General features: G+C 45.2%; 1 protein-coding gene across 2 annotated transcripts in view; it reads left to right on the plus strand.

The window, feature by feature from the left end:
- The first annotated feature begins 9,044 nt into the window (after positions 1-9,044).
- Positions 9,045-18,387, plus strand: part of DNTT (DNA nucleotidylexotransferase) — a 31,679-nt gene continuing 22,336 nt past the window's right edge. Inside the window, exon 1 of one of the 2 annotated variants that reach the window (XM_086680515.1) lies at positions 9,045-9,333. In XM_086680515.1, coding sequence (XP_086536641.1) covers positions 9,131-9,333 — 203 coding nt within the window. In that variant the 5' untranslated portion in view covers positions 9,045-9,130. The remainder of the gene's footprint in view (positions 9,334-18,387) is intronic. The other variant, XM_086680514.1, reaches the window with a different exon arrangement.

Raw genomic sequence — 18,387 nt, forward strand, 5'->3', positions numbered from 1 at the left:
GAATCCTTAAGTGTCCAAGGTGTGTTCTTAGGACGAGTTCCCGGGAAGCTGATCCTGAAATGTGTGCAGGAAGCCGATCCGGGATGCCCGTGGGATCCACATCTGTTGGAGGGGAAGGAAATGCACGCCTCGAGAGGATAGTTGTTCCCCAGTGCAGACACGACACAGGCCTCAGCCGATCCCACAGGATGCTCTGGAGCTGGGACGGGGGGCTTCAGAGTTGTCACCCCTTGAGGCAAGATGGTCTGGCCTTCGTAACCCCCCTCCCATGTGGCTGTCTCCAGGGAGGGTCCTGCCCGCAGGCCAGGTGGCTCCCTTTGGCAGTGAGCCATCAGCTCACAGCACTCGCTGCAGCAGAGGAAACGCGTGCCTCTGAAATAAGGGGGGGCTGTAGGCAGCACAGTCTGCAGCCATGACAGGGGACATCTGCGACTGTGGTAACGTTGGTAGCAGGAGGGGGCAACAGTTCATTCCTAAGGGACAAGGAGCATCAGGGAATATGAAGCATATTGCTGTCCTCAGCCTCCGCTGTTCCTTTCCCTCTAACATCAGACCATCTCAAACCCCAGAGTTACCAATGCTACGATAGTGTAGAATTGCCCCCATAAAGTCTGGTAAAGGCACTTGGGTGGCTCGGTTGGTTGAATATCTGACTACAGCTCAGGCCATGATCTCATGGCTTGTGAGGTCGTGCCCACATTGGGCTCTGCTATCAGCACAGAGCCCGCCTTGGATCCTCTGCCTCCCTCTCTCTGCCCCTCCCACACTAGCTCGTTCTCTCTCTCCCAAAAAAAAAAAAAAAAAAAAAAAAATAAGTAAAATAAACATAAAAAGAAGAATAACTGAACAATTCAACTGACTCTCTTCAAACCATAAAGGACAAACACACTTCAAATTTGGTTTAATTCTATATTTTTACAGTTTTGGTTGTGATCCTATTCTCCAATTCAATGTCTAAATAATTGCGAGATTCTTTTCAATGTTGTTTCTTCATGATTTACCTCCTTGCTTTGTCCCATTTATCCCCAGTCTCTATCCCCATGGCCAGTAGCTTCTCTCAGGCCTTTGCCCAAATGTCACCTCCTCGGTGAGGACTTCTGGTCATCTCTGTTAAAATGGCCACCCCCACCCCACCCCATCCGTTCACTTTCTTTCCATAGCACTTACCATCATCTGGACTACTCTAGTTCATTATTAATTATATTTATTGTCTGTTTCCCTTTAACAGAGCATACATTTCATGAGAGCAGGGATAGTGTGTTTTATTCCCTCTGTTTTCTTAAATGTTTATTTGTTTTTGAGAGAGAGCGTGGAAGCGGGCAAGGGGCAGAGAGAGAGGAGGACAAAGGATTGGAAACAGGTTCTGCGCTGACAGCAGCGAGCCCGAGCCCGACGACGTGGGGCTCGAAATCACCAGCCGCGAGATCATGACCCTAGTCAAAGTCAGACACTCAACCGACTGAGCCACCCAGGCGCCCCACACTCTGTTTTCTTATTGAGTACAAGAGTGCCCGGAACATCCTAGCCACATGATAAATATTGGCGAATGAATGAATGGCTCCAGTTTAAACTTTTGTCAGCTTTCCCCCCCGACCGATCACAATGGTCTCCCAGCTGGAGTCGTGGCTTTGGATCTGCACATGTGCGAGGCGCCCCCTCCCTGACCACTCTACGCCTCCCACCAGGCTGACTTGACCCTGCCACTGTCCCGCTCAGAAGCTCTCCAGTGCCAACCCAGTGCCAGCTCAGGTGCTCGGCACTCTCAGAGACCAGGTCCCTCCCTCCCTCCCTCCCTCCCTCCCTCCTGGCCCTGGAGCAGCGGGCTCCCTCCTCTGTGAGCATCATTCCTGCCTCTCCCCTCCCCTCTCTCCTTGGAATTCTGCCAGCAGGAGATCCAAAGAGGTGTTGAGGACTTCATAAAGTCTGACACCCTTACAGATGACCGTGACTGCTATTCCATCGGCGTACTGTGATCATATCATGAACGTCTCAATTTTAAATTTTTTTTTTTGAACGTTTATTTATTTTTGGGACAGAGAGAGACAGAGCATGAACGGGGGAGGGGCAGAGAGAGAGGGAGACACAGAATCGGAAACAGGCTCCAGGCTCCGAGCCATCAGCCCAGAGCCTGACGCGGGGCTCGAACTCACGGACCGTGAGATCGTGACCTGGCTGAAGTCGGACGCTTAACCGACTGCGCCACCCAGGCGCCCCTCAATTTTAAATTCTAGGTGTCCTGAAGGTAGGAGCTAAAGAATCAAGCTAAATTTTCCCCTTTACTAGAAATGAAGCTCATCTAGTGACTCAGATCACACGGCAAGGTGGAGCCGGCTAGTGCCCGCTGACAAAAACCAAAGGCTAAACGTTCTGGAACTTTGCCAGCCAGTGTCTAACATTCACATGCTCCCCGCCGCCTGTCTGACCCCTGGGCTGCTTTGTGGTGTATCATCTAGAGGGGACGGAGAGGTTACTAGTTATCTCAGAAACCCCATCAAGTGACAAGGAGAGAACTAAAGGGGTCTGGGGAGAGAAATGAAGGAGTGGTTTGGGGAGTGTGGGCGAGTGGTTTCTGTTTTAGGCATTTTGATTAAGACCCGTAAGAGGAACCTGAATGGGCCTGGCACCCCAGAGAGAGGAATGGGCTGGAGAGAAAGATCTGGAAATCATCCGGGCACTGGCGGTACTGGAGGACTTCCCCACCAGGTGTCCAGGGGCCATAAATGACCCCGGGGGCCCCACCCAGCGGCCACCAGCACAGTCATCAGCTCCTGTCACTGTCATTTCACTCAGGCTTCCTTTGGCTACCCCAGTTCAGTCTTCGATCACCTCACGTCTAGATTATCACCATTTTCTCCTAATTTCTTCCCTTCCGCTCATCCCATTCGGGACTGCCTGATTAATTTTCCTAAGGCCCCAATTCTTTGCAGATAAAATCCTAGCTCTCTTTTCAAACTCTCCATTGAGGCAAGTACCTGTGCTTTCTCCCCTCCATGCCTGCTATGCATGCTTTCAGCCACCATTTTGTGCACAGCTGGAGTTTAATAAACAGTTTTGAATAAAGACTAGTCACAGAGTCACAAATAAGCTGCGGTTTCCATCCATTTCCTTGTTCTTGCCATCCTTTCTCACCTTGTGGGGAAAGGTGAAACCCCAAGTCATAACTAAAATGTAGAGTTTCCTTGTATTTATTAGCATGAAGGATCCATAGCTACAGATTGCTTCTCAGTGGTAAGAAGCAACGTTTCCAAGACTTCTGTCATGCAAGAAACTCTATAGGTTTTCCCAAGGAGGCACTTCTAAGCTCCAGAAAACATTTGCTGCCCCCAAACCAAACACAGCTGTTCAGGCAGCAGAGGAAGCTGGTGCTCGGTAAAAAACCAAACCAAAACAAAACCCTGCCCGCACGTTTGGGGATGGCAGGTTTCCCAGATCTACAGCTTGAAATGAGTACATGATACAAGATATTTGGTATATAAAAGAAAATAAAACTACCGGAAGCAGAAGTGTTCTCTCTCAAACTGAATTCTTCTAAAGCACGAAAACAGAGCAACGGGACTCCCAGGGACAAAAATAATGTTGTTGATGGGAAGAGACTCACTTCTCCACCAAACCAGGGAACATATGCAACCCTCTCCCTCTCCCTCCACTCATAAAGGTGTCTAAGAATGATCAGAAGGATACCAAGCACTACCCAAAATGGAAGAACAAATCAACATTAAACTAGAAGGGCAGCCATTGCATAAAAGTGTGACAGTGGCAGTCAATGACAAGAGGTGCTCCTTCAGGTAGGCTGGCACTACCTACCCAAGCCCGGAGCCCAGGGCGTATCCGCCAGCACCTGGGAGTGGCAAGGTGAAGGTGAGCGTAGAACAGGGCCAAGTATGCCCGTGGGCCAGGTGGGTGTGTTTATGTTCTCTTGTTCCTCACTTACAATGTGATGAAGTTGGCACCGTAATGATGAAGTTGGCATTTCACAATTAATCGCATGGGTTAAGTGACTTGTCCAAGGTCACATACCTGGTGAGTGGCAGGTGGTTACTAGGCCTAACTCCAGGCCCCAAGGCTTAGTACATATGGAGCCGTCAACACTTGCTGTGTTTGACAAGATTCCACAGGTGTTCTGGAGAATGAACAAACAAAAATACAGGCAACCTGGGAATACATCGGGCTAAACACAATTTAAGAGGTTTCTTTACTGCAAGTCTTCTTGAAAACGTTAATGTTCTAACACAAATTGTATAGTTCGTCTGGCTTTCCTAAACTTAATTCACTACAGAACTTTTTCTGACCATTTATTTATTTTGGGGACAGCGCAAACGGGAGAGGGACAGAGAGAGGGGAACAGAGGATCCAAAGAGGGCTCTGTGCTGACAGTCTGACAGCAGTGAGCTGGATGTGGGGCTCGAACTCACCAACTGCGAGATCGTGACCCGAGCCGAAGTTGGACGCTCAACTGACTGAGCTACCCAGGTGCCCCTAATTCACTGCAGAACTTTTCGTTTTGCCCAGAACACTGCGTGAGACTTGTGTTCCTTGGAACCCATGTTGGGAATCATAGCAGGGCACCCCTTTGGTCTCTGAGATCCTGAGTCTGTTCTTGAGTGGGCCTGACACCACTATTAAAAGAGTCTAGGGAAACCAAAAGGCCAGAGGGAAGTACTCTGAGAAGATACCTCTCAAGTGTATGGGGACGCAGAGACAGGACAGGGAGGGACAGAGGAGGGAAGCGGAACAAGACGGCTGAGCTGTTCTACTCACAGTGGACACTTCTGAGGACTTGTTGCATGCCAGCACTCTTTGAAGTGCTTATTCAGTCCTCATAACCACCGTTAAGATAGAAATCATTATAATCCTCATTGCACAGATGAGGGAATTGAGGCATAGAGAGGTCTGGTAACTTGCCCGAAGTCACACAGCTCATAAATGTCTGGGTGTTGAATTCAGGCAGTCTGGCTCCCTAACAACTATATTATACTCGCTCATTTTGGAGAGGCATTTAGTTGGGAACTTCTAGGGTGGAGAAGGGCGGTCATGGCAGAAGATTCATATCATAGTTACCCAAACAGCATAGAAGTTTAATAATAATAATAACATCAACTTACATTTGGTTTCTAGCTTATTCTACACTAACTGGTGCCTACTGAACAAGGTGTTGTGTTAGATGCTGAGGACTCAGACGTGAATACAACCTATATGACTCCTGCCCCACTGGACTATAATAAGTCCAGGTACACACAGGGGATTAGAGCGTTGCAATACAGAGTGACACATGCTCTTATGGGCAAAGTGGCCCAGAAGACTGGGCAGGCAGGGAGGCACCTGATCCGAATTTAGGATAGCTTTGACACTTTATAAAGGACGTCCCTCCCTATATGCCACTTGAAAGGAGGAACAGTTGGTATGGAGGTGTTTTAGAGAGATCAGATCTTCCTGTCCCCAGGACCACAGCTTGGAATTCAAGGAAGGCCCTAGAATGGCCTGACCACTGTACAGTGTGGTCCTTCTCTTGAGCTTCTCCTCTAGCAAGTGCAGGGCTATCGTCCTCCATAAACTCTGCTGTGGCTTTAGTGCAGATGCAGTAACACCCCCTTGATAGGGAGTCTCCAAAACTAATCAATACCTTGATCCTGGGCGTAGCAGGAACAGGAAAGCTGCCCCCAATTCCCCTGTGCTCCCCTGCATTTCCAAGCCCTGATGCATTTAGGTGGGGCCATGTGACTAGTTCTGACCAGGGCTATAAACAGCAGTCATGTATATCATTTTTGAGACAAAGCATTTAATTGCTAATGCAAGATCCCCAGTGCCCTCTTCTCTGCCACGGTGACCAAGACAACCTCATAGTCCAAGTAGTCCAGGTACAAAAATGTGAAGCTTCCATCAGTCTGAGTCTTGAGTGAAGGAGAATCCTCTACCCAAAAAAATGTCGTCAGAGAAAATAAACTTGTGTCGTGTTAAGCCACTGAGATTTGGAGCTGAATGACCCCATACACTGGACCAAGGGCGTGCTCAACACCTGGTGCAAATAGCTCCGGAAGATGATGGCTCAGTAAGAAGAAATTAATCAATTCCTGCCATTAGCAGCAATGCCAGTGAGAATAACAATAGCAATTGACCTTTGTACAGTGGTTCGTGATTTCCCAGGCACTTTCGTGAGCATGATTTAATTTAATTCCTGAAATGATGAGACTTTGGTAGGCTCAGCCCCGTTTTTTTTTTTTTTTTTAATTTTTTTTTTTTCAACGTTTATTTATTTTTGGGACAGAGAGAGACAGAGCATGAACGGGGGAGGGGCAGAGAGAGAGGGAGACACAGAATCGGAAACAGGCTCCAGGCTCTGAGCCATCAGCCCAGAGCCCGATGCGGGGCTCAAACTCGCGGACCGCGAGATCGTGACCTGGCTGAAGTCGGACGCTTAACCAACTGCGCCACCCAGGCGCCCCGGCTCAGCCCCGTTTTAAGGTGAGGCCAAGGGGCTTCACGCCTCCCTTCCTCCTGCCATGACAATGGCCTCAGCTCTCATAACTGTCATCCTAGCACAGGTTACATGATATCCCTGGAAGGGACCCTCAGAGGCAGGAAAAAGGACGTAGAAGCCACAGATCCCCTCCCCAGATTCAGCTTCAGTAAGTTATCTAAACCAAGCAGGATAACACAGCCCCGTCCATTCCTCAGTGGGGTCTTGCCTGGTAGAAAGATGGGATTTTACACAAAATGTAAAAGCGTTTGTCCCTCAGCCCTGTGTGTAATTAGCAGAAAACACAATCCATTGCCATTTAGCTTACTCTGAGCAACCTCCTACCTTTGAATCATAGCTTGCATAAGGCCACCTGGTGTCAACTCAAGGTAATTTTTCTAAGTTGTCTGTGTTTGTGGTGGCAAACATGACTCATGTTTATTATAGAGAATTGGTAAAACACAGAAAAGCACAAATAGAAATCATGCATAAACCCTACAAACAGCGATATCTACTATTATATTAAGCTTGCCATATACTTCTCTAGTCTTCTCTTTCAAAACTGATGTCATACAGTAACTACTATTTTATACACTGATTTCACAATTATTAGATTGTGAATGTTTGCCCATGTTTTACAATATTTCCTTATGACATGGTCTTAGTGGCTGCGTAGGGTCCTGTCATACTTTATCACCTCCTGCTGTTATTGGACATTCATGGTTTGTTTGTTTTTTTTTTAAGTCTTCTCTGTAAAATGTTGTGATGAACCTCTTAGTGCATTCATATTTATGTGTCTCTCTTTCTTAAAAAAATGGAAATGCTGGTTTAGGGGATTTGGACGTCTTAAAGATTTTTGTTGTTGTTAGAGTTCCTTTTAGAAGGAATATACCTCCAGCAGTGTAGGTGGGTCCTCATTTCCTGTGCCTCATTTCTTTTTTTTAAATTTTTTTAATGTTTATTTATTTTTGAGACAGAGAGAGACACAGCATGAACGGGGGAGGGGCAGAGAGAGAGGGAGACACAGAATTGGAAGCAGGTTCCGGACTCTGAGCCATCAACCCAGAGCCCGACGCGGGGCTCGAACTCGCGGACCGCGAGATCGTGACCTGAGCTGAAGTCGGACGCTTAACTGACTGAGCCACCCAGGCGCCCCTCCTGTGCCTCATTTAATTGGACAGTGTATCAGTTAGGGTCCAGCCTTGGACTTAGTCCCCCTAGTGCCTCCTACTGGTAGAGCCTAGCAGGGAGCCCGCTGACCTTGAGAAATGGCATTTACACAGTCCCACCCCCAACCTCATAAAGCCCAGGAGAGAAAGGTGGATTTGGGGCTGATAGACAATAGCCTGATAACCAGACAGCCATCATCGCATTTAAAATTTTTGCTGGTGATCTTTTCAATACCAGTGATTCAAAGCAGATTAAATAAGACAGTGGTTAACATCATATTTTGTTGATTTAATAGTTTTATAAAACATATAGATCTGATTTCAGATCGAACTCGTTCTTCTCTAAAAACAAAACATCAAATTACTACCAAATGACATTTATTTGAAGTGCTTCCTCTGTGCCAAGCAGACAGATCTGAGTTCAACTTAGCTTGATAATTTCCTACCTATAACCATTTATTAGCTCTGTGACCTTGAGCAAGTTGTTTACCTCACTGGGGATGCCAACACCTACCAGGCAGTGGTATTATGAAAATTCAATCGGCTAAGGCTTATAGATGCTTGCCCTGGCCACTTGGTAGATGGTCAAGAAATGAGATTTATAAAGTATATTGATGAGAGATACTAATTTTTATTTTGCACATAAAATTATGAAAATGCCTTTTTATGACAGCAATTCTCATCTAAAGATCATCCCATTCCATCCCAAAAGATCCAAGTTTAGAGTTACATAATAGACTATTCTCCAGGCAAACTTAATCCACTGACAAAACTGAGATATATAACATTTGGAGTCTGAAAACCTGAGTTCAGGACCTGGTTCTGCCTCTTTACTCTATGATGTTGAGTCAACTGAGACTTGGTTTCCTCACTTACAAAATGCACCAACATAGCTAAAGTGTCCATCATGAACAAATTAGCACATAGAGCAACGTGGAGGGAACTGAAAACATAGTTTTGAATAAAAAAGTGATCAGCAGAATGAGAAACTTAGCAATGCCATTCACGTAAAATCAAAACAACTGCGTGCATCGTATAACACCCACACAACCTATAGAAATCCAATGTATTATAATGATTGCCCAAGAGAGGAAGAGAACCAAGCAAGTTGGAAGGTTAAAAAGGAATAGACGACAAAGACAAGAGGGTCCCGAACGAATAAATGAACCGTAAATAGGTAGATGCTAACATGGGAATAATAATGCTTCCCTACCTTCCTCACAAGGTTACTCTGAGGATCTGGTGAGATTATACATAGGAAAGTGAAGTTAACTTACTGTTTCCGTTACAATCTCCACATTGAACAAATGAGTTGGACGGAGATAAAAATTCTCCATTGCTCTTCAGCAGGAAGCTATCACCAGGGCAGGGCCCAGGAAACCCTTCCCTGACATCAGAGTCTGCCAGTAAGATGACATCAGAGCTCTTCACGAAGGAGGGCAGGCTCTCCCTCACTTCTGGAGACACCGATCGATGGCACAGGCAGAAGCATCAGAAGCTTCTTCCCATGGATCCTTTGCAAATGGCCCACTCGGGCCCTCGGAAGAAGAGGCCCAGGCAGATGGGGGCCTCAATGGTCTCTCCTCCGCATGACATCAAGTTTCGGGATTTGGTTCTCTATATTTTGGAGAAGAAAATGGGGACCACCCGCAGAGCCTTCCTCATGGACCTGGCGCGAAGGAAAGGATTCAGGGTTGAAAATGAGCTCAGGTAGGACATCACTGATTTCATTTTGTGAATGGGCAGGGTTTTTGTGAATAGCTTCTTTGGAACCCAAAGAACCTGTGTCTTCTTCCACGTATAGAAGAAGTGCTACTTCTCCTGGGAAAATAGGTTTGAAATCAAAGAACACATTCAAGCCAACTAATTAAAGGAAATAAGATATATAACTGATACAATTATATTGAAACTAGTTGGCACCAAAAGATAAGGTGGTTTCTTATTTTTCTGTTCTTTTGTTTTTGCCTTTCACCATTATGAGATGAGGTATCCAGGGATGATAACAGAAATATAATTGGAAAATTTAATGCAGAAACCACTCAGTTTTGTTCCTGACCAAACTGAACAAAACGCTATTGAGTTCAATCAAAAAATTCAGCTACTCAGGGCACCTGGGTGGCTCAGTAGGTTGAGCGTCTGACTCTTGGTTTCGGCTCAGGTTGTGATCTCATGGTTCGTGGGTTCAAGCTCCACATGGGGCTCCGCACTGACAGTGAAGAACCTGATTAGGATTCTCTTCTCTCTCTCTCTCTCCCTCTCTCTCTCTGCCCCTCCTCTGCTTGTGCTCTCTCTCTCTCTCTCTCTCTCTCTCAAAATAAACAAACTTAAAAATTTTTTTAGCTACTCTGAGGCAGAAATAATGGTTTGGTTCTTTGTCAATTAAGCTAAATATCTGGCTGTGGTGAGGTGACCAGTGTCTGTGATGGGCTAGGATGAGTGACTGCAGCTGGCTCTCCATAGGCACCCAAATGTGATCTTGATCATGCTTTTCTGAAGAGCAGTCCCAGCGGGGTTCACGGAGCTAGGGGTTCTGGTTAAAGGTTCAAGGACAGCTCTGTCCAGGGCTGCTAGACATGGGGCCAAGTGATGAGGTCAGAGCTCAGACAAAAGGGCAACTCTTTGGGTCATCTACACTTGTTTGCTCACAATCCCATTCATTGAAGCAATTAGCCTTGTGGTTCATCTAACCGGTCTCCACTGGATGGAAGAGAAGACAAAACAAAATCCAGAAACAAATGGTATTAAAACCTTGAAATAAGTAGCTCCAAACAGAACGGCCACGGGGCTTGCAGTGGGTAAAGAATGACCAGCACAGTTGGCTGGCCTTGTTTGTCCAAGGAATAGATTGACCACAACTTTCCTGGGAAAAACTGTAAGAATTCTAAGTGAAAATGAATGTTTTACTTTAAAAATAGTCTTTGATATTTAAAAATAAAACTGACAAGCATTTCCTGCTGAAGAAATGCCAGGTTCATATTGCTAGAGAAACATAAGACAAAAGTCAGTAATAAGATACGGTAATTTCCAAAATACTCATAATTCATATGAAGAGTCAATGTCACAGAAACATTTTAGTTTAGTTTATTTTTTACTAAAATGCCCTATTCAGAAATTCCTGTGTCTCCCATGATCTCTCTCCCATCTGATTTCTCTTTACATGAACTCCTTTCCCCCTCTCTGCCTCTTTTTTTTCTTTTTAGCCCCCTATCTCGTTTGGGATGTTAAGCTCCAAATCTCAACATTCCTTCCATGAAATTGTAGATTTCATCTAACCGTTAAGTCTACCCAATCTTACGGACTTACATAAAATGTTGGAATTGGGGGAAGAAAAGATGACATAGTTAAAGAGGGCAAACCCCGGAAATTAAAAAAAAAAAAAAAAAAAGGAAATTGGAAAGCAGAAATGAAAAGCCTTTGCAAATATGGAACGGCTTTTTGTGGTAAAGAAATCTGACAAGGGCCAGGCAGGAAGGCGACAGCCAGATGGTCAAGGTACCACTTACATAGAAAGCTCTCTCGGTGGAAACGGCCATACTTCCAGCAAGGGCTGACTAGCCATGGACACAGCTACGAATACAGACATGGTGGCTCGGGCAGGTAGTTGGGAAGACACAGGAGGCAGGTTTCTTCTTTTGGAAACAGAGCCAGAGAGGCAGTTCTGTGCCCCCAGATGCTTGCTGCCAAGGACCAAGCCCGGCTGCTCAGGCAACAGAGGAAACTGTGCAGGGTGAGCTAACTGCTGCCAGGCATGTGATGGCGAAGCTACAAGGCTGACAGCCCAGAAGACACGTTAAATGCAAACGTGTTCTATGGACAAAAATAAACCACAGGAAGTAGAAGTCCTAGCTCTCAAACGGAATTTCTGTACAGAGATACATAGACTGTAATTGGGAGAGACAGTAGAAATTATGGCCGGAGAACATCTCTAGATAAGAAATCTAGAGGGGCGCCTGGGTGGCGCAGTCGGTTAAGCGTCCGACTTCAGCCAGGTCACGATCTCGCGGTCCGTGAGTTCGAGCCCCGCGTCAGGCTCTGGGCTGATGGCTCAGAGCCTGGAGCCTGTTTCCGATTCTGTGTCTCCCTCTCTCTCCGTCCCTCCCCCGTTCATGCTCTGTCTCTCTCTGTCCCAAAAATAAATAAACGTTGAAAAAAAAAAAAATTAAAAAAAAAAAAATTAAAAAAAAAAAAAAAAAAAAAAAAAAAGAAATCTAGAGCGCTCCAGTTCTGGCTCTGACCCTTTCCAGCCACGTGGTGGGGAGCAAGACCCCCTCTCTCCTCTCTGCCCTTGGTTTCCTGAAAAATAGTCTGTTCTATCTGAGGTAAGCACCAAAAGTGATGATGGATGTCAATGTGCTTTGGTGAAACAAAACAGTTATACAGATGTGAAGTGTGATTGTTTTCTTGTTAATTGGCTGGATCCATTGACAGTAAAACCCTAAGGAGAGGAATTGAACTAGGTCAAATGATATAAACAAAGAGAACAAAGACAGGAAGGAAAACCATCAAAATGTTGTGATTATTTTGTGAGGAAGGGTATAGTAGGAAGGAATTATGGTTGCTTTTATTTTCTGTGTTTTCCAAATTTTTTATGGTAAGCATATATTTTAAAAATAAAGTTAGTTTCTATACGAAAGGATACTTCTCATTAGTGAAGCCTATCCTTTCTCTTTCTAGTACATAAGATTCAAAGAAAGAGAAGATATGTGTGTGTGTGTGTGTGTGTGTGTGTGTGTGTGTGTGTATTATATATATTATATATATAGGGAGCAATCTCCATAGTTTCTAGCACATTCTTTGGCTGCCAGGAGGATTACATTTGAGGAAACATCTGATTCCTACTTTACCTGGACCTGAACACATAGCTTAGAAATGGTGTGCCTCAATCCATTGGACTATCTGGAGCTATTTCATTCCCAAGCATACGTGCACTGTATCCTTATATTTGGAATGAGTTCCACTAATATTATATCTTATATTAATGTTAAATTTCAGAAAACATGCTATTCAACAACCATACGAAGCTGGGTCTTAAAATAGAAATCAGGGGAGATGTCAAGTCATTTGACACATTTTGCACATTCATGAAAAAGATACTGAGTTTTATTCCATAGTCAATATCCTAAATTTTAGAGCAACTTCATAATCCTTACATTATTTAGGATGAGCCAGAGAAGGATGAGAATCCAGTGCTTGCCATGTTCTTATTTCACTCCCTGGTTCTAATACTTTGAGCTGTTTTAAAACTCTGTCTTCGACCCTCCTCCACGAACTCATTAGTTAAGCTTACTATGTCTTGACCTAAATCACTGATGTTGAAGAAGAAAGGGCTGTGGCTAAGGAGGGACACCACGCAGTAGTTTAACACTTGCTCAGTTCCGCTGTTGGAGCAGTAGAAACCCACCGGATGGCACTTTTGTCCTGCTTAAACATCTTAATTTGTCCACAAGGGTATCTTTGGGAAGTATTGTCCGTTGAAAGCAAGATATACCCCAACCTTGAATCCCTCCTCCCTACACCTCTCTGCATCCAAGACCGAAGACCCCTGGAAACCCTCCTAGAGGACAGAACTTCCTCCCCAGAACATGGGTGGGATCAATGGTGAAGGGTTGGTCCCAGCTCTGCCACTTGGCTTTACATCTTATCCAATTACTCCTCCCTGGCTCCATAAGGGCAAGGGCATCTTAGGGGCCATCCTGTAGCTCATTCTCAGAACTTTGACAGTTTTCTTATACACAGTAGTTTCAAGAAATATTTGCTCAGTGGCACCTGGGTGGGTCAGTGGGTTAAGCATCTGTCTTTGGCTCAGGTCATGATCTCACGGCTCGTGAGTTCGAGCCCCGCATCAGGTTCTGCGCTGACAGCTCGGAGCCTGGAGCCCATTTCGGATTCTGTGTCTTCCTCTCCCTCTGCCCCTCCCCTGCTCGTGCCCTGTCTCTCTCTCAAAGATAAATAACAAAAACATTAAAAAAGAATATTTACTCAAAGAATAATTTGACGAATATAAAACCAGACAAAGGAACTTGTGATTACCAAGATTAATTGTTGTAATTAAATTATTTTTCAATGAGGCACCAGTATTACTTTTGTAATCAGCAAAATAATAAAAACTTTATACATTCAAGGACATGCATTGTAAGCTCCAGCCCTTCTCTGGTCCAGATTACCTCATGTTTCAAAATCTGTGGATTTTAAATTCATGTTCATAATTTCATTTAAGGTGGGACCAAAAAAAAAAAAAAAAACCCAAAAACAAAAAAACAAAACAAGGCAAGACCCCTTCAGTCTTAAGTATATCAGGGCTGGAAATAGAAACGTATCTACTGGTGATAGTATGAGTGTGGAACAAAACCAAATAAAACTGCTTCGATTTTTCTGTTTCAGGGATTCTGAAACAGATCCGTTGCTAAGGGAAATCGGCAGGAGGATTTTTAAATGGTGTTTAGCTCAGTTTAACTGTAAATTACTATTTAAAGTCATTATGTATAAGATAAGTCCTACATCAGATGGGAAGAATTGGGAATGACCTCTCTGGGGAAAGAAAACAATTTTAAAGACAAAGATAAAAGCAGGTGACCATCCGTGAAGACTGTGGAAGTCAGAGTGGGGGTCAGTCTGTCTCCAGGCAAAGGAGGGCCACCTCTTTCTTCATGAAGCATTTTTCTAATTATACTCAGAGGCAAGACCAACTAGGAAAAGAAAGACAGGAGCAGTGAGGAGGTAGATACCAGAAAAAAAAAAATCAGAACCAAAATTTGTGAGTGAATGTCATAACTCAGGGCTTTCTGAACATCTGAGGGTCACACTCATGATTCTTATAATCATGTATGTTTTACCACATACGTTACTATATACTTAATGTGTTTCTTCTAATTGCCCCTAAGATGAATTGTTAAAAATAATTTAGCCTTGGGGTGCCTGGGTGGCTCAGTCGGTTAAGTGTCCGACTTCGGCTCGGGTCATGATCTCACGGTTTGTGGGTTCGAGCCCCGCATCGGGCTCCATGCTGACAGCTCAGAGCCTGGAGCCGGCTTCCAATTCTGTGTCTCCCTTGCTCTCTGCCCCTCCCCCACTCACGCTCTGCCTCTCTCAAAAAAAAAAATAAACATTAAAAAAATTTTTTTAAATAGTAATACTTTAGCCTTGTCCTAAGGAATAATATAAAAACCATGAAACTCATAAAAAACATGAGTCTGATATGCATAGATTTAAACCTGTAGATATAAACACATATGCCTTTTCAGTGCTCAGTTGTGTACCCGCTAAAATTCTCTCACGTACCTTCAGAGCAACGAGCACCACGCTGGGAAACCCTGGTACCATGGAGCCCAGAGTCCAGTGTGCGGCAAAGAGAGATTTTCTCTCCAGCACCATCTCTCAAAATGCGGTTCTCAGGCTGTGAGGTCATCTTAGAATGTGGTGGCCCCCAAGGAGAGGCAGGGACAATTTTCCCTTTGCTTGCATCTGAGAGGGCTTGTGACTGCTTCAACATAGTGTCACCGCGTGACTTTTGATGCTGGGTCATAAAGGGCCCTGGGGCTTCTGCCGCTCCCTGTATCTGCTAAACAACCTCATGTAAGGAGTTTGAGTCCCTGCCGAGAGGGGCCACGCGACGGTGCTCAGGCTGATAGATGCGGCCCAGCCCACCTCCCCGCCATCCTCACCAACGTGCCAGATGCACCGAGCCACAAGGAGCATCACGCCTCCACCGGCACCATACCCAACAGCTGCCTGAATTCTGAATCCTTGACCCCAAATTGTGAGTTATAGTCAAATCGTTGCTTTTCTTAAAGCCTCAAACTTTGGCATAGTTGGTTATGCACCAATGACTAACTGGAGCTGACTAGGCCAGAATTACCAAGGGAGCACGTTCCCGGGCTCTGGGTAAGATTTACTGAATCTGAGTCTCTGCTCATAAGGCCCAAGCATCTGAATTTTAACCCCGCTTCTTGGATGTCTCTGGTGGACACGAGTTCAGTTCCTTTAGAGCTATGGATAATTAATTCATGAATTCATTCCACCAATGGTCTATCTATTGACTGTTCCCTGTGGCAAGCTGAGGGACAAATCCTAGTTCAGAATTGTTATAATTGGTTCAAGCCCTCCCAAACCTAGTCCAAGGTATTAGTGATTGGCTCTGGCTAAGGAACTAGGTGTACTTAAAGAACTGAATTCATGGACATTTCAGGAACAGCCATCTCAGCAGAACCTTGGAGTCTTTGGAAGGGGCTGGGGGTCACTGCCCGAGGCTTCCGTCACTTTTATTTGTTTATTTTAAATTTATTTATTTTGACGGAGAGAGCACGGGCAGGGGAGGGGCAGAGAGGGAGAGAGAGGATCCCAAGCAGCCTCTGCATTGCCAGCTCAGAGTCTGACGTGGGGCTAGAACTCACGAACCACAAGATCATGACCTGAGCTGAAACCAAGAGTTAGTTGCTTAACCGACTGAGCCACCCAGGTGCCCCCTCCTGTCACCTTTTAGTATATGAAGAAAGCCCAGGACTCTGGGACCCAGGCAGGTACCACCTCAGCCCCAGTGCCAGGTTTTGGCCTTGAAAATGACATTCATGTGTATTTTTTCCCCCTTCAGTAGAATGTGATGATAGAGGGTTCATGACAGAAAATGGGAAAATATACAAAAAAAAAAAAAAAAAAAACCCTTGAACAGCACCTCACTCAGGGGTCTAACCACAGTCTACTGGAACGTTAAGAGATTGCTTGAGTCATGCACAGCTGGGTTTGAATCCTGGTTTCACGGAACCTCCACAAGCCTTGGTTTTCTCATCTGAAGTTATATATCTCCCACCTTGTAAGACTCTTGTGAGGATTAAGCAAGAATATACACGTGTGTGTGTGTGTGTGTGTGTGTGTGTTTACTTTTTCTAACGGTCTGGAGTATTTCTCTCCAGTCTTTTCTTGGGCGTATGCCTGTACATTATATTCTTTGTGGATCCTTATCCAGCACTCCTCCCTCCGCATCCCCGGGCATGCTGGCTGTCTCTGGTAGAGGCAGGGCCGTGTCCAGAGACATCCCCGGTGAAGAGACAGTGGTGGTGCAGCAGGGATGGTCAGGGTGGATGGTGAGGGGCCCAAACTTGGAAGGTGAGCCCCGGGGCTCCACCTCAGCATATCCGCCTCTCTGCGAGGTTTAGGAAAACTCAGAGCTCAGAGAGCCTGCCAGACCCCCCATGGCTCCTCCATGTTGTTGTGTAGCTATGGCAACTGTTCTTTCAGATTTTCTGGGACAGTTCTGCGTGTCTTGCAGTCTCACTGCGGTCCATATGCCGTTGGACGAAAGGCACCAAACACAAATTCTGTGCAGCAGCGGGGACAGTGTGGCCAATAGGAACTGGCCTACAGAAAGTGTTATTGCCTCTCTGTTTCTTTCCTTTGGAGGGAATCAGGGTTTTTTATTATGATGTCACCCTTCCAGATGTTATTCCTTCTGTGAAAAGGAGCAGCACTCTCTACAGCCATGGAAAAAGCATGAAGTCACAGAGGGGTCGTTCAGTTTAGTCCTGCACACGGGCTTTGGATTAAAATAGAACAAAACAAGGGTCTATCTAATCCTGCTCCACCAATCATCAGCTGGGTGAATTTTTCATGTCCCCAAGGTCTCTTCTCATCTTAGATGGGGGCGAAATTACCTACCTCACAGCATTGTTGACAATTAAATGAGGGAATGCATGAAATGTGCCTGCCACGGTGTCTGGCCAGTAATATTCCAATATTATTAATATTTCCAATATAGGCATACTCAGAGCAGAGAGAAAATTGCTCTACCAGCAAATAGACAAAGAGCTGCCACAGCACAGCACTGAGAAATTGTCAGCAGAACACATGGGAGGCAGTGGCTCTCCCAGGAGCGCTGATGCCACAGGCTCAGAACTGACAGTGAACAAACACAGTCAGAGACGGTGAATGGTCTGCGAAGGGCGTGTGACAAGCCCAACACAGGAAGCACATTGTAGTCCAGAGCCAGGTGGCCACTAGGAGTCTATTGGCCGAACTCAGGCAACACAAGAAGACGGGGAATGTAGACCGGGCTAGAACAGACAGTATTCTCTAGACAGTGTTCCTTAAGTGATTTATGTTGAAGGACCAGTTTTCAAAAAATTCACCGCAGATCAATGTTTTTATCAACAAACAAAAAACAAACAAACAAACAACGAACAATAAGCTACTGTGATGGTGTCGAACTATCATTAAAGTTTCTAAATGCTGACTTTCCATTTCTGTGCTTACCTTGTGGGAACCAGTGACAAGCAGTCCCCAACTCTGAGTAGCTCTGTGTGAGTGGCTGAAGAGGTCCTATTTGATTGTGTGCGTGTGTGTGCTCTGTTGTTGTTGTTGTTTTGTTTGCCAATTGCTTAATGAGCAGGGGTTGGAAGTTTAAATCAGTCTTTTTCCATAGGATGTTTGACCTGTCATTTGCAAATATGCTTATATTAACTCTGTAAGAAATGCATGTGGTTCTCATCCAATAGTGTGAGCTCACACATTACCACATGGCCCCAAGGAAAGCAATAGTGGGGGTGGGGATGATAGGAGAGTGGATGGTGAGGGGCTTGAATTTGGAAGTTGAGCCCCAGGGCTCCTCCTCGGCATACACTTCTCCCCTTGAAGTTTAGACAGAGCCTTAATAATAATAATAATAATAATAATAAATATTATACTACAATTAATAATAATATAATAATGAAGTTTCCCTCCAAAGGGCAGAAATCTAGATGGAATAACACTTCCTTTGTAGCTCTATTAATCCTT

The sequence above is a fragment of the Puma concolor genome, chromosome D2 (genome assembly GCF_028749965.1).
Source record: "Puma concolor isolate L17-30 chromosome D2, mPumCon1.1.hap2, whole genome shotgun sequence".
Taxonomy (NCBI): domain Eukaryota; kingdom Metazoa; phylum Chordata; class Mammalia; order Carnivora; family Felidae; genus Puma; species Puma concolor.